Raw genomic sequence first — 17,050 nt, 5'->3', positions numbered from 1 at the left:
GAATATGATGAGTGCCTTGTCGATCAATTCAGCCCTGGAAAGATTGTGCAAGGCTAAAGGGGAAGAATTTTTTCAGCCTGGTCTGTACTTGTTAACAGGAGAGACTGCTTCTACAGGGATGGGATACACTTAAATAGAAAGGGTGCAAGAATATTTGCTGATGCTATTGAGACAGTGTTAGATGGGTTGGTAAACTGCTAGCTTGGGGGCTACAACGACTAATAGATTAGTAGTAGCCACTGGCAGAGGTGAAAGTGATCCTTTCACTGCGTCTGTTGGAATCAGCAGCAGCCTGGAAAACAAGATGCGGGATATTTCAGAAACTGCTGGGAGTCATTGCAGTACAAGTAAACACATGGGTTGTGTAAGGGTAGCTAAGAATAGGAACAGGTGCCTGTATACTTGCATGTACACCAGTGCTAGAAGTTTGGTAAATAAATTTGATGAATTTGAGATATTGCTCAAAACATCAAAGGCAGATATTGTTGGGATATCAGAGACATCGTGTCACACAGATATAAAGAATGTAGAACTGGAATTTGGGGAGTACAATGTGTACAGAAAGCATAGACAGGATAGGAAGGGAGGAGGGGTTATGTTATTAGTTAAAAAACACATAAAATCCAAGGAAGTGAAGCCAGTCGACATTGCTGGACAGTGCAGTGTCGAGTCAGTTTGGTGTGACATAAGCATTGGGACATCAAAATTGAGAGTAGGAGTGTGTTATAGACCTGATGACTCTAATGAATATAATAAGAAACTGTACAGGGAAATAGATTGGGCCAGTAAATCAGACAGTCTTATAATGGGGGATTTTAATTTCCCAGATATTGACTGGAATTTGTGGGTTGGTCACTCACACACACTAGCAAGGCTTTTGTGGATTTATTGGATGATTGTTTTCTACATCAGCATGTTCGGGAGGTAACTATAGGGAGTAATACTCTTGATCTGATTATCAGTAATGATTCTTCATGCATTAAGAATCTGCAGATGAAGGAACCACTAGGTGGCAGTGATCACATTGTGCTGAAGTGGGATTTACTCAAAGAGGTAACTACCATCAGGGGTAAAGGGAAGGATTTTTGTTTTCGTAAAGGCGACTACAGTGGTCTGAAACAGTATTTAAATTCTGTACTGTGGGACCAACTGATGATGTTATCAACAGTAAATTCAAAATGGGAAGCATTCAAAGAATTTATCTTGGACGCTACTAGGCTTTACATACCAACTAAGAAATATTGTTCAAGGTTTAGGCCTAAATGGATGTCAGATGAGCTAATGAGACATATAGCAGAGAAGAAAAATCCATGGGATACATATAAATTAATTGGTGACACGGAAGCCTATGATAGATATAAGCTGGTCTGTAACCAAGTCACAAAGGAGATTAGGCAGGCAAAGGCAGATTATGAGAAAACTTTGGCAAAGGATGCAAAGAAAAACAACAAAAGGTTCTTAACCTATGTAAACTCTAGAAGGAAAGGGATGAATCAGATTGGTCAACTGGATATTGATGGTTCAACTTTTGATGATCCTGCTCAGGTGACTAACAAACTAAATGAGTATTTTGCATCTACATTTGCCCATGAGGAGTTATTCAGGGAAGGCATACCAGAGGTGAGTTAAAATCTGGCCATAAGCTTGATGATTTTGTAATAACTGAGAGGAAAATGGAGGAGAAATTGTCGAAGATAAACATAGAAAAGGCACCCGAAGTGGATGGGATCTATTCAGTTATATTAAAGGAGGCAGCAAAGGAAGTAAGCAAACCCTTAGCCATAATTATGAGAGCTTCTTTGGACTCAGGGGAGGTACCCATGGACCAGAGAAGTGCAAATGTGACCCCAATTCACAAAGGAGGATCAAAGGGCGACACAAGTAATTATAGACCTATTAGTTTAACTTCTCTTCCAGGAAAATTAATGGAGGCACTGGTTAAAGAAGCACTGCAGGATCATCTAGACAAGACTTCAGTTATAGCTTGGACATAGCATTGTTTTGTTAAGGGAAAGTCTTGCCTGACCAATTTGATTGGATACTATGATGTGGTCATAAAGGAACTGGATGCAGGGAATAACTTTGATATCATATATTTGGATCTTAGGAAGGCTTTTGATACTGTTGCACATGGAAGACTGCTGAACAAATTGGAGCAGTGTGGCATTGGAGGCAAAAATGCTGCTATGGATAAAGGGATGGTTGAGTGGGAGACCTATTAGTTTAACTTCTCTTCCAGGAAAATTAATGGAGGCACTGGTTAAAGAAGCACTGCAGGATCATCTAGACAAGACTTCAGTTATAACTTGGACATAGCATGGTTTTGTTAAGGGAAAGTCTTGCCTGACCAATTTGATTGGATACTATGATGTGGTCATAAAGGAACTGGATGCAGGGAATAACTTTGATATCATATATTTGGATCTTAGAAAGGCTTTTGATACTGTTGCACATGGAAGACTGCTGAACAAATTGGAGCAGTGTGGCATTGGAGGCAAAAATGCTGCTATGGATAAAGGGATGGTTGAGTGGGAGAAGACAGAGAGTTGGAATCAATGGACACTGCTTATCGTGGACTAATGTTATTAGTGGAGTCCCTCAGGGTTTAATGTTGGGTCCATTGTTGTTTTCTGTGTTTATAATTAATATTGATGATGGTATATCAAGCTTAATGTCCAAGTTTGCAGACGATACGAAGGTTGGCAGGGTTGTTAAGGACACTAATGACAGTATGCTACTGCAATAGGATCTAGAAATGTTGAGCAGATGGGCTGAGAGCTGGCAAATGAAGTTTAACATTAACAAATGTCAAGTACTACATATGGGAAAGCAGTAACTCCAGAGTGACATATCAACTCTGTGCTACTACACTGACAGTGGTAGAGAACGAAAAGGACCTGGGGGTAATTGTGCAGGCAGATATGAAGTTTTCTGAGCAGTGCAGACTGTCTGCAAGAGTAGCTCATAGTCTCTTGTCAATGATATACAGGAATTTTTCTAGCCGGGATAAGAAGGTGATTATCCCTTTGTATAAGGCAATGGTCAGGCCAAACCTTGAGTACTGTTTACAGGTCTGGAGGCCTCATTTTAAGAAGGATGTAGAGTCGTTGGAACGAGTACAGAGAAGGGCTACAAGATTAGTGAATGGAACAAAGGCTTGCTCTTACGAAGAAAGGCCTAAGTTTTACAAATTACAGTGTCTGGAGATGAGGCACCTGGGAGATGATCTGATTGAGGTGTGTAAAGCTTTGAATGGTTTGAGCATGCTCAATGCTGATGGGATTCTTCCTCTTGCTCAGATTAATCACCTGAGAGGGCATAAATTTAATTTGAGGAAAGACAGATGTAAGATAGATGTGCGGAAGTTTGCTTTTAGCCAGCGGGTAGTTGGTTGGTGGAACAGACTTCCATCCTTTGTTGTGGAAGATGACAGCCTAAATAAATTTAAGGCTGAGCTGGACAGGTATTTGGAACAAACGGAGGGGTGAAATAGGAGTGGGTTTTTTTTTTTTTTTTTTGGGCTGATGCTGCATAAGCTTGCTTTCTTGCATCATATGCTTCTACTAATGCTTATGGTTCATGGTAATGTGCCACAGTATCAAAAGCTTTCCTAAAATCCAAGTATATGATATCAAAATTATTCATTCCATCCACTTCCTTTTTGACCACTCCTTAGTATCCAATCAAATTTGTCAAGGAAAAGTCAGGCAAGACTTCCCCTTAACAAAACAATGCTCTATCTGAACTATAACTGCAGTGTTGTCTAGCTGATCATGCATCACTGTCTTAACCAGTAACTCCATTATTTTCCGTGGAACAGAAGTTAGACTAACAGGTCTGTAATTCCCTGTGTGTCTCCCCTTTGGGAATTGGGGACAAATTTTCACATATCCAGTCCATGGGGACCTCCCCTGAGACCATGGAAGCCTTCATAATTATGGCTAAGGGTTTTCTTACTTCCTTTGCTACCTCATTTAATATATCTGGATAGATGCCATCCACCCCAGGTGCCTTCCTTATGCTTTAACAATAACTTCAACAATTTCTCCTCCACTTTGCTCTCAGTTATTACAAAATCACTTAGCTCCCTGTTAGAGTTTGATAAACTTCTGGCATTCCCCTCCCTGAATAACTCCTTATGTGTGAATATAGATGCAAAATACTTATTTAGTTTATTAGCATTAGTAGAGGCATACGATGCAAGAAAGCAAGCATATGCAGCATCAGCCAAAAAAAAAAAAAAAAAAAAAAAGCTCCCATTTCACCCCTTTGTCTGTTCTAAATACCTGTCCAGTTCATCTTTAAATTTATTTAGGCTATCAATTTCCACAACAAAAGATGGAAGTCTGTTACACCAATCAACTACCCGCTGGCTAAAAGCAAACTTCCGCACATTTATCCTACAACTGGCTCTCCTAAATTTGAATTTATGCCCTCTCAGGTAATTATTCTGAGCAAGAGGAAGAATCCCATCAGCATTAAGCATGCTCAAACCATTCAAGGCTTTATACACCTCAGTGAGATCACCTCGCAGGTGCCTAGTCTCCAGACACTATAATCTGCAAAACTTAAGCCTTTCTTCATAAGAGCAACCCTTCATTCCATTCACTAATCTTTTTGCCCTTCTCTGTACTCGTTCCAACAGCTCTACATCCTTCTTAAAATGAGGCCCAGACCTGTATACAGTACTCAAAGTGTGGCCTGACCATTGCTTAATACAAGGGGATAATCACTCCCTTATCCCTGCTGGAAAAATTCCTGTACAGTATATCATTGACAAGGTACCATGAGCTACTCTTGCAGACCGTCTGCACTGCTCAAAAAACTTCATATCAGCCTGTACAATTATCCCCAGGTCCTTTTCATTTTTTACCACTGTCAGTGTAGTACCACAGAGTTAATACGTTACTCTGGGGGTTACTGCTTCCCATATGTAGTATTTTACATTTGTCAATGTTAAACTTCATTTGCCATCTCTCAGCCCATCTGTTCAACCTTTCCAAATCCTGTTGCAGCAGCATAGCGTCAGTAGTGTCCTTAACAACCCTGCCAACCTTTGTATCATCTGCTAACTTGGAGATTAAGCCTGATATACCATCATCAATATAATGTATAAATACAGAAAACAACAATGGATCCAACGCTGAACCCTGAGGGACTCCACTAATAACATTAGTCCATGAAGAGCAGTGTCCATTGATTACCCCTCTCTTTCTTCTTCCACTCAACCATCCCTTTATCCATAGCAGCTATTTGCCTCCAGTGTCACTGCTCAAAATTGTGCAGCAGTCTTCCATGTGCAACAGTATCAAAAGCCTTTCTAAGATCCAAATATATATCAAAGTTATTCCCTGCATCTAGTTCCTCTGTGACCACATTATACTTTCCAGTCAAATTGGTCAGACAAGACTTCCCCTTAACAAAACCATGCTGTGTCCGAGCTGTAACTGAATTCTTGTCTAGATGATCCTGCAGTGATTCTTTAACCAATGCCTCCATTAATTTCCCTTGAACAGAAGTTAAACTAACAGGTCTTGTGTTTCTCTCTAATCCTCCTTTGTTTTGCTCTCTAATCCTCCTTTGTGAATTGGGGTCACATTTTCACATCTTCAGTCCATGGGTACCTCCTCTGAGTCCAAGGATTATCAGCTAACTGAACATGATCCTCAATAGTCACACCATTTATGTTAATTGGACCAGTCTGATTCATTCCTTTCCTTCTAGAGTTTACATAAGTAAAGAATTCGTTGCTGTTTTTCTTTGCATCCTTTGCCAAAGATTTCTCGTAATCTGCTTTCGCCTGCCTTACCTCCTTTGTGACTTGATTATAGACTAGCTTCTGTGTCGCCTTATAATTTATATGCATCTCATGCATTTCTCTTCTCTGCCATGAACCTCCTTAATTCATCTGATATCCATTTATGCCTGAACCTTATGCTGAACTCCCAATGGCAAGATTTGTGGCATAGATAGATCACCAACAAATTATATCATATTAGGCATGTAATAAAAATATGGCACTCTCTTCTGCACGGAAATTGTTCTTGCTTAACTCTGCATAGGACACAAGGTCTTATTACAAAAGTAATAAGACCTTGTGAGATGGCTGTGTCCTACGCAGAGTATCCTTTTGCCCCTGAATAATCTTTTTGCTCTTCTTTGTACCTGTTCCAATAGATCCACAATTCTCCCTAAAATGAGGCTTCCAAACCTATGTGCAATACTCAAAGATGTGATGTAACCTTTATCTTCTTCTTGGTATTCTTCTATTTCACTTGCCTGTGTGTCTCTAGTTCTTGAATAATTTTTTCCACTTGTCATTCTCTATCCTATTTTTTCCCATTCTTTTTTTTCCTATTATATATCTTCTCATTAATAGGTAGTATTTTACATTGTTCCATGATTTTCTCACTTTTAACCATTATCTTTTAATGTTAATTAGTTATTTTCCTTAATGTTTTCATTTCTTCTGTTTTATTTTATTTGTTTAATTTTGCTCTTGTACCTCATTGTCTCATCTGCATGTGTATATCTTTCTTTTAAATTTGGTGTCCTGATTAATCACCAACCAATATTCTGCTCACTTTTATAACCATTATACAGTGGGATAAGCAACTTCTTGTTCCTATTGGCAAAATTCTTGTTTATCATTAACAGAACCTCATGAGCTTTCCTAGCAGCCTGTATACGCTTCTCAGACATTTTCATGTTAGACTGTACAATACTCTTAGTTCTCTTTCATTCTCCACTACCTTAAGTGTGGCACCATCCAATTTGTTTGTTATTCTGGATTACTATTATCCAGATGAAGCATCTTGCATTTATCAATGTTTAACTTCAATTGTTACTTTTGGGCCCATGCACTTAATTTATGTGGGTCTTGTTGGGGTAATATAGCCTGATTACTGTCATTAACCATCCAGTCAACCTTTTTATCAGTAGCAAACTAAGAGAACAAACTCGATAGGCTATCATCAATATCATTTAATAAAGACTGAAAAACAGTAAGAAGCCCAGCACTTGAACTCCAGTGGACTGCACTAATATTAGTCCACTGGCCATTAATACCACTCTCTATCCCCTGTATTTCAACCAACCCATTATCCATAAGAGTAACTTGCTCACTAATGCCACACTTCTCTAATTTGTACAGCAGTTGTTCATATGAAAGAGCATGTAAAGATTTACTGAAATCCAAGTATATGATTCAAAATTATTTTTTGCATCTAGTTCCTTTGACTACACCATACTAATCAGATTGGTCAGGCAGGATCCCCCCGTAACAATTGCGCTATGATTGCTGTGTAACTTGCATTTTTTTTTTCAAGATGATCCTGCAATATTTCTCTAACCCGCTGACTCCATTATTTTCTCTGTCACAAAACTCGAGCTTACAGGTCTGTAACTAATCATGTCACCCTTTGATTCTCCTCCCCCCTCCCCCTTTGTGAATAGGAGAGACATTTGCATATCTTCAGTCCTTGGAGATCTTCCCTGAATCCAAGGATGATCTCATAATTATGGCAGAATGTTTGCTTACCTCTTTTGATGTTTATTTTATTTTAATTGGATAGATTCCATCAGCCCCAGGTGCCTTATTCACTTTTATCTTTAACAGTCTCTCTCTCTCTCTCTCTCTCTCTCTCTCTCTCTCTCTCTCTCTCTCTCTCTCTCTCTCTCTCTCTCTCACACACACACACACACACACACACACACACACACACACACACACACACACACACACACAGTTATTATAAAATCATTTGCTCCCAGAATTAGGTATACTTCTGGTACCCACTTCCCGAAAAGTATTATTCACTTGTGAATGAAGAAGAAAAATATTTTTTCACTTTGTCAGCAATCTGAACATAATCATCAACAGTTATATTTATATGCAATCAACCAATATAATTCAACACATTTCTTCCTAATGTTAACATAAGCAAAGAATTCTTTTCTACATTTCTATGTGTTCTTAGCCATGGACTTCTCACAATCTGCCTTAGAATGCTTAACCTCATTAGTAACTTGATTTCAAACTACTTGCTATAGGCTTTTATGTCATCTGATAATTTATATTTTTACCTTTTTGCCTTGCATTTTTTTTCTCTAGCATTAGTCTCATCAGTTCAACAGACATCCATTTAGGTCTAAACCTTGAATAATATCTCTCGGTTGATATAAAAAGCTTAGTAGCTTGTACAGTTACTTCTTTCACTACTTGCCATTTAGCCTTTGACATCAGTTGGTCCCACTGAAAAGCATTTCAAACTTGTCTAAGGCCATTGTAGTCACATTTGCAAAAGCAAAATCCTTTTCCTTTATCCTTAACAGTAGTTGCATCTTTAAATACATCCCACATTAATACACTATGATCACATCTGGCTAGTCATTCCTTTACCTCAAGATTCTTAATTTGTGAAGAGTCATTACTGATAATTAGATTAAGAGTATTTCTTTCTCTTATCACTTCCCTAGCATGCTGGCATAAAACACAGTCATCCAGTAAATCTAGAAACATTCTGCTACTGAGTGAATAACCAGCTCACAAGTCCCAGTCAGTATCTGGAAAGTTAAAATTCCTTCACTTTACGACTTTCTGAATTACTGTACTGGCTGACTCTTTTTGGCTGTATAGTTGTTCATTATACTCATCAAAGTTTGATATATGAATAATCCTACTCCCATTTTTGTTTTCCCAGTGCTTATGTCATACCAGACTGACTCAATATTACACTGGTAACTTGTGCCAATTGGGTGTACTGTTTCGGAGTGTATGTGGTTCTTAATTGATAACCTAACTCCACCTCCTCCCCACTCCTGTCCTTTTTGTACACATTGTACAGAACTTCAAATTTAAACTATGCAGTAGTTCAAATTTATCTAATTTATTTAGTTGTGCTTCTAGTATTAGTGACTTGTAACAGCATGGCACAAAACAGGGAAACAGCTCTAACACCCAAAAAAAGCCTATTATCATGAAAAGCAGCAGCCTGTTAGAAAATGTTTAGCTGATCTTCATAGTGCAGTAACAGTTTTATGACACAACTGCTTAAAGTATTATCATGATATTGAAATGGAATGATACTTTTGTTTCATCTATGTTAAATTTTGATTTTTCCCTTGGTCAACCTATCATTCTGTATTATATTAAATACCAGTAAATGTTTTTATATGCATAAATTAACTAATGTGCATTCCTTTAAAAGTACTATAATTTCAGGGCAGTTTTATTCCTATTTAATTGCAGATCAATGGAGATGATGACTGGGAATATGACCAAATTGTCCTTGAACGGGTAAGTTTAATGATGAATAGTAAACTTCTTTTTTTTTTTTTTTTGTTTGCAATTTTTGCTTATTTTATTCTTTACCTCAATACAATACTTTGTTAGGGTTTGGTACACAAGGCAGTTTTCTTTCACCTTCAGCATCTTAAAGAAATGTATGTCATATTTCCAGTAAAAGTATGAATCCAAGGAACATCCCTTGGATTCATACTGAATGCTTATAAGAGTTTAATGCCTGGAGGTTGTGTGTGTGGGGGGGTTATTTTCCTAGAAGATACAAGGTTCAGAGACTGTGAGAAAGAGAGGCAGGAGGTAAGTTATCAACTTTAAAGATATGTTTATATGAAATATATTTTAGTGCTGTATTAATAAAATTTATAATTTATATATATTCACCAGCTATTAATTTTTCAGGACTTATATTGAATAGAAATATAGAGAGCATCTAATTTATGAAAGTATTTTTTTAAAAAACATTATTAAATCTATATTATTACGATTAAAAATATGTGGTATTATTATGATATTAATGAATGAACGATAGACATTGTTATGGTTTAGGGATTTGAATTTATCATTTTAGATAAAATGATTACAGGCATACTGTCTACAAAACCCAAACAGCTCTTAACCAAATCATCTATGATTTGGCTAAGAGCTGTTGAGGATGTCCAGGGGGTCGGAAACCTACTGGACATCCTCAACCTCTTTACTACTATAGATGTTTTAGAATGAATAAATCTTGTTAGGCTAAGACCATTTTGTATTCTAGGATCTTATCTTACCTTCTCCTTGTTAAGATATTTATGACCAACTCTGAAGCTCAAACCTTGTCCACCAACCCCTCCAAACTAGCTTTTGAGTAAGATGTTTTTTAATATATTTGTGATCTGGCCACATAAGAAGAATAATTTAATCACTTTACACAGTTATATTAATTCTGTCCACCCTACCATAAATTCAAGTTAGAAATGAAGCATAATAATAAGATTCCCTTCTTGATCCATTGACAGAATCTGTGCCAACATTTTCTAGAAAATCTGTAGTTATAGGCAAAATACTAAACTCTGCTTCCAATCACTCCAGAGACAAAAACAGACATCTTAAAAGGTTTTATACTTAGAGGAGCCAGACTATGTGTGAATCAGTCTCTCAACAGTGAATTTGCCACATTAAAATGCATTCAGGAATAATGGGTATACTTACACCTGAGCTATATGCAATCCATTTAGCTCTGGTTAAAATATGTAATCTCTTCTTGTAGCTTGCAATGATTTTCACAGATTTCCCTCAGTGCAGTATTAGTTATGCAAAATAATATCCACATTTCTTATCCAGTATTAAAAGATACGTGATCTCAACTTCACTACTGACAAGGATGCAAAGTGGAAATCACTTTTCTACTGGATACCAGGCCACTCTAGTTCCAGAAGAATAAGCAGGCTAAGTTATTGTCTTTGTCCTTCTCTCTCTCTAGTACTTTACATGGATTCTAAGAATATAATCTGAAGGGTTATATTCTTAGACTCCATGAATAGGCACAGATACAGAGTGAACAAATAAAAAATTCTGCTAAATTAAAAATAAAGCACAAATGTGGATGCCAAGTGCCTGGTGAAACCAATGAGCAGAAATTATTTTAGCACAGTTACATATTTGGCCACAAACATCTTGCCCACCTCTGTTTACTCACGGACAGAAGCTCTCCTCAGTGCACTTTATGTCAAACACAGCTAACACTTAAATACATTTTTATTGATGTCCATGCTGATCAAATGGGGAGATACATCAGGTACTTTCAAGGGGTGTTCAGAAATGTTAAAATTATGTTCATTTTCCACTACAATCCTATATGTAGTATGGCTAAAAGTTCCACTTATAAAGTTATTTAAACTTATCAGTTTAAAGAAAATCTGGGTGCGAGTTTAGCCTGTGCGGCGTTGCTCCTTAAAGCTCTTGAAACAGAGAAGTTTTTCCTGGTTTATTTTCTGCTTTATTAGTTTAAATTGTCATATTAACTTATTTTCTAGAGTAGCTTTATATTCCTAGTTACGATACTTAGTTTAAAGTTTAACTTAGACAGAGATTTTGTAGATATTACTTAGTATCGGTAACGGTATCAAATCCACGTGTCACAAATTGAACGAGAGGTCTTCTTTTTTTTTTTTTTAACCAAATTTAGTCGATTTATTAACCAATTGTTATATTAAATTATCTTCTATAAGTAGATTATAGACCTAGTTAGGATCCTTCGTTTATTCTAAATTGAGATAGCGAGATTTGGAAGCTAATCAATACTTACGAGTCCGTAGAAATACCGTTCGTGAATTCCCGCCATTTTTACACAATAGCATAAGCTTAGTGTAGTATAGTGCATAATATAATATTGTCAATTAATCAGTAAATCTATTAATCTTGATAAACTTTATTGTCAATTAAATTGTATTTTTAACTCTATATATATATATATAATGACTTAATCGTAACAAATAATTAATACATAACTATAGTGGTACACGTGATACGGAAGTTGTATAAAGGGAACTCGTAGAAAACACTAGATACCGAAAAAATATATATATAACATAACTGTTTTGGGATATAACTTAAGGATTTAATTTTTGTTTTGAATTTTATTGAATTAAATCGGAATCATGACTCTGACCAGAGCAGCAAAGCAAAAGGCTCAAGCTAATGGGAGTGCTGTGGTTCAGGGGAGAACTGAGGGGGGCAGTTGCCCTCTGAATCACAGTCTTTTAAAATGCACTGTTTGCTTGATGTTTGCGGAGCAGTCGGGTACGGGACATGATACTGCCAAGGGGGATGTCTTTGTGTGTGCACGATGTAAGGAGTGCAAGGAAATCAGGCGACAACTCAGCGTTGTTATGGGCCTTTATGAGAGCTTGAAGGACAGGGTGGATGCCCTCGAAGGAAATAAATTGAGGGGCCCATCAAGCTCTCAGCTGCCCACATCAACGCCAGAGCTTGTACTTGGTCATCAGGCAACACAGAGGCAGCCCCCTAGGCAGAATGCGCTGGTCCCACAGGAACTAGTAGTTGTTGGTGACTCTATTGTCAGGGAAACGGGGAACATGCTTTGTAAAAAGGATAGGTGGAATAGGACCAGGGTATGTCTGCCAGGGGCAAAGGTTGATGACGTTGTAGAGCGGATATAATCTTTTAAGGGCACAAAAGGTGATATAGTTGTACACGTTGGCACTAATGATATTAAGAGTAGGAGACCGGCGGAATTACTTAGCAAGTACAGGTCACTGTTGAAAAAAAGCCGTGAATTAGGGTTGAACTTGAAAGTGTCTGCAATTCTGCCCAGACACGATAGGAGGGAGTATATGATGAGAGCCTTGTCGATCAATTCGGCCCTGGAAGGATTGTGCAAGGCTCAAGGGGTAGAATTTTTTTTCAGCCTGGACTGTACTTGTTAACAGGAGAGATTGCTTCTACAGGGATGGGATACACTTAAATAGAAAGGGTGCAAGAATTTTTGCTGATGCTGTCGAGGCAGTGTTAGGTGGGTCGGAAAACTGCTAGTTGGGGGGGATACAAGGACTAATAGATTAACAGTAGCCACTGGCAGAGGTGGAAGTGATTCTTGCACTGCTTCTATTGAAATGAGCAGAAGCCTGGAAAACAAGATGCAGGATATTTCAGAGACTGCTGGTAGTCATGGCGGTACAAGTAAACACATGGGTTGTGTTAGGGTAGCTAAGAATAGAAACAGGTGCATGTATACCTGCGTGTACACCAATGCTAGGAGTTTGGTAAATAAATTTGATGAATTTGAGGTATTGCTCAAAACATCAAAGGCAGATATTGTTGGGATATCAGAGACGTGGTGTCACACAGATATAAGTAATGCGGAACTGGAATTTGGGGAATACAATGTGTATAGAAAGGATAGACAGGACAGGAGGGGAGGAGGGGTTATGCTATTAATTAAGAAACACATAAAGTCCAAGGAAGTGAAGCCAGTCGACATCGATGGCCAGGGCAGTGTCGAGTCAGTTTGGTGTGACATAAGCATAGGGAAATCAAAATTGAGAGTAGGAGTGTGCTATAGGCCTAATGACTCTGATGAGTATAATAAGATATTGTACAGGGAAATAGAGTGGGCCAGTAAATCAGAGAGTCTTATAATGGGGGATTTTAATTTCCCAGATATTGACTGGAATTTGTGGGTTGGTCACTCGCACACTAGCAAGGCTTTTGTGGATTTATTGGATGATTGTTTTCTACATCAGCATGTTCGTGAGGCAACAAGAGGGAGCAATACTCTTGATCTGATTATCAGTAGTGATTCTTCATGCATTAAGAATCTGCAGATAAATGAACCACTAGGTGGCAGTGATCACAGTGTGTTGAAGTGGGATTTACTCAAGGAGGTAACTACCATCAGAGGTAAAGGGAAGGGTTTTTGTTTTCGTAAAGGCGACTATGATGGTCTGAGACAGTATTTAAATTCTATACAGTGGGACCAACTGATGATGTTACCAACAGCAAACTCAAAATGGGAAGCATTCAAGGAACTAATCTTGGAGGCTACCAGGCTTTACATACCAACTAAGAAATATTGTTCAAGGTTTAGGCCTAAATGGTTGTCAGATGAATTAATGAGACATGTGGCAGAGAAGAAAAATGCATGGGATACATACAAATTAATGGGTGACATGGAAGCCTATGATAGATATAAGTTGGTCTGTAACCAAGTCACAAAGGAGATTAGGCAGGTAAAGGCAGACTACGAAAAATCCTTGGCAAAGGATGCAAAGAAAAACAGAAAAGAGTTCTTTACATATTTGAACTCGAGAAGGAAAGGGATGAATCAGATTGGTCCACTGGATATTGATGGTTCAACAGTTGAGGATCCTGCTCAGGTGGCTAACAATCTAAACGAGTATTTTGCATCTACATTCACGCATGAGGAGTTATTCAGGAAGGAGAATGATGTAGGTAAAGTAAACATTGGCAGTGAGCTGGATGATTTTGTAATAACTGAGAGGAAAGTGGAGGAGAGATTGTTGAGGATAAACATAAAAAAGGCACCTGGGGTGGATGGGATCTATCCAGTTATATTAAAGGAGGCAGCAAAGGAAGTATGCAAACCCCTAGCCATAATTATGAGAGCTTCTTTGGACTCAGGGGAGGTACCCATAGACTGGAGATGTGCAAATGTAACCCCAATTCACAAAGGAGGATCAAAGGCTGACACAAGTAATTATAGACCTGTTAGTTTAACTTCTGTTCCAGGTAAATTAATGGAGGCACTGGTTAAAGAAGCACTGCAGGATCATCTAGACAAGAATTCAGTTATAGCTCAGACACAGCATGGTTTTGTTAAGGGCAGGTCTTGCCTGACCAATTTGATTGGATACTATGATGTAGTCACAAAAGAACTGGATGCAGGGAATAACTTTGATATTATGTATTTGGATCTTAGAAAGGCTTTTGATACTGTTGCACATGGAAGACTGCTGCACAAATTGGAGCAGAGTGGCATTGGAGGCAAATTGCTGCTATGGATAAGGGGATAGTTGAGTGGCAGAAGACAGAGAGTGGTAATCAATGGACACTGCTCAACGTGGACTAATGTTATTAGTGGAGTTCCTCAAGGTTCAGTGTTGGGTCCGTTGTTGTTTTCGGTGTTTATGAATGATATTGATGATGGGATATCAAGTTTAATGTCCAAGTTTGCAGATGATACAAAGGTTGGCAGGGTCGTTAAGGACACTACTGATGCTATGCTGCTGCAACAGGATCTGGAAAGGTTGAACAGATGGGCTGAGAGGTGGCAAATGAAGTTTAACATTGAAAAATGTAAAGTACTACATATGGGAAACAGTAACCCCAGAGCAACGTATCAACTCTGCGGTACTACACTGACAGTGGTGGAGAATGAAAAGGACCTGGGGGTAATTGTGCAGGCAGATATGAAGTTCTCTGAGCAGTGCAGACGAGCTGCAAGAATAGCTCATGGTGTCTTGTCAATGATATACAGGAATTTTTCTAGCAGGGATAAGGAGGTGATTATTCCCTTGTATAAGGCAATGGTTAGGCCACATCTTGAGTACTGTATACAGGTCTGGAGGCCTCATTTCAAGAAGGATGTAGAACTGCTGGAACGGGTACAGAGAAGGGCAACAAGATTAGTGAATGGAACAAAGGGTTGCTCTTACGAAGAAAGGCTTAAGTTTTGCAAATTACAGAGTCTGGAGACTAGGCACCGGCGAGGTGATCTGATAGAGGTGTATAAGGCTTTGAATGGTTTGAGCATGCTCAATGCCAATGGGATTCTTCATCTTGCTCAGAATAATCACCTCAGAGGGCATAAATTCAAATTGATGAAGGACGGATGTCGGATAGATGTGTGGAAATTTGCCTTTGGCCAGCGGGTGGTTGGTTGGTGGAACCGACTTCCATCACTTGTTGTTGAAGTTGATAGCCTAAACAAATTTAAAGCTCAACTGGACAGGTATTTCGAACGAACGGAGGGGTGAAATGGGAGTGGTATGTGGGTTTTTTTTTTTTTTTTTTTGGCTGATGCTGAATAAGCTTGCTTTCTTGCATCATATGCCTCTACTAATGCTAATGCTGTCAGTTATTTTCTTTCTTAAAAGTAGTAAGTACCCTTGAGTAGTTCTCTCCTGCCATAACTGGAATTATTTCTGGAACCCATTTACTGATATCAGTTTTAGTGACATCTACATACAACACTGGACTTGTATGGAGACCCTTTCATTAAAATTTTGGTATTTAGAATAGAAATATGTCGAATGACCAAATTGGGAAAAGAATGAGGATGCTTCCTTCCTTCTACTAAAGGATCCTTTTGGTTTTTTTTTTTTTTTTTTTGTCATTAGAAATTGCCTCACTGATAGCAGCATGTTGGGATGCTCATACCTTTACTGCAATACATGTTCCCTGAAATTTTTCAGAACTTGGATTTAAGGTGTTTGATTGGCAGTTTTCCTAGAACATGCCGTTCCAGAAATTTTTCAGAATCCTGAGTAGACAATACTTTATCAAAGAAAACAGTGAGCATGGCCTTGAATTTTTATTTGCTCATCCTTGAGAACTCACTGTCTTCCACTGTTTTCTCTGCCTTTACATCTCAGGATTATGCTGAATGTATGATAACATCATCACAGGGATGAAATATATAGATGTTATCCAGAAAGCATTGATATATATATTTTTTTTTAATTTTATCCAAAAGGTTGATGCAAATGTGTTCTTGCCTTAATGTTAGTTATGAGTGGAGTTTTTTGGCACTATCTTTACAAAGGCATTTTAATTATCAAGATGATAATTAAAATCATTCTTTCATTAGCACAAACAAGTTCCCACTCTTGGTTTGATAGCCAGATAGAGAATCATCATGGATGTTTTCTCTTCAATTGTTTGAGTCATTCAATCTCATCCTTGCTTTTTTTTTTTTTTTTTTTTTGTCTTTATTATTATTTTTTTTATTGCTATCTTCCAATGTTTCCTCTGCCTTTTCATCTCAGGATCATACTGAAATATTCAAGTTTCATTCCCTCCTCCGATAATATTATTCAGAAAGTTTGGTTCTGCTTGAATTTTCTGGTTCTTGCTTATGTGGTTGATGAAAACATGTTTTTAATTTGGCAGTTGGTCACAATTCAAGTATTACGTTCTTTACACAGACATCTTCACTTCAAGATTGATTGTTAAAATTTGACAACCATTCTTTGTCTAGCTTCAATTCTGCTATTCTGATAATCA

The 17,050-nt window shown here is 38.0% G+C and overlaps 1 protein-coding gene across 15 annotated transcripts in view; it reads left to right on the top strand.

Moving 5' to 3' along the window:
* The window catches only part of LOC150090662 (MAGUK scaffold protein DLG1-like), an 800,778-nt gene that overhangs the window by 625,074 nt on the left and 158,654 nt on the right, over positions 1–17,050 (top strand). For all 15 annotated transcript variants that reach the window (XR_016546888.1, XM_090372078.1, XM_090372070.1 and 12 more), the window contains one exon: positions 9,251–9,298. Coding sequence is in view for 14 of the 15 variants with exons in the window: in XM_090372078.1 (XP_090228204.1) it covers positions 9,251–9,298 (48 nt within the window). In the remaining variant the exon portion in view is untranslated. The remainder of the gene's footprint in view (positions 1–9,250; positions 9,299–17,050) is intronic.

The sequence above is a fragment of the Mastigoproctus giganteus genome, chromosome 1 (genome assembly GCF_048544385.1).
Source record: "Mastigoproctus giganteus isolate SK-2022 chromosome 1, ASM4854438v1, whole genome shotgun sequence".
Lineage (NCBI taxonomy): Eukaryota > Metazoa > Arthropoda > Arachnida > Uropygi > Thelyphonidae > Mastigoproctus > Mastigoproctus giganteus.
The sequence above is the reverse complement of the archived record's forward strand: the minus strand, read 5'-3'. Positions and strand labels throughout refer to the sequence as shown.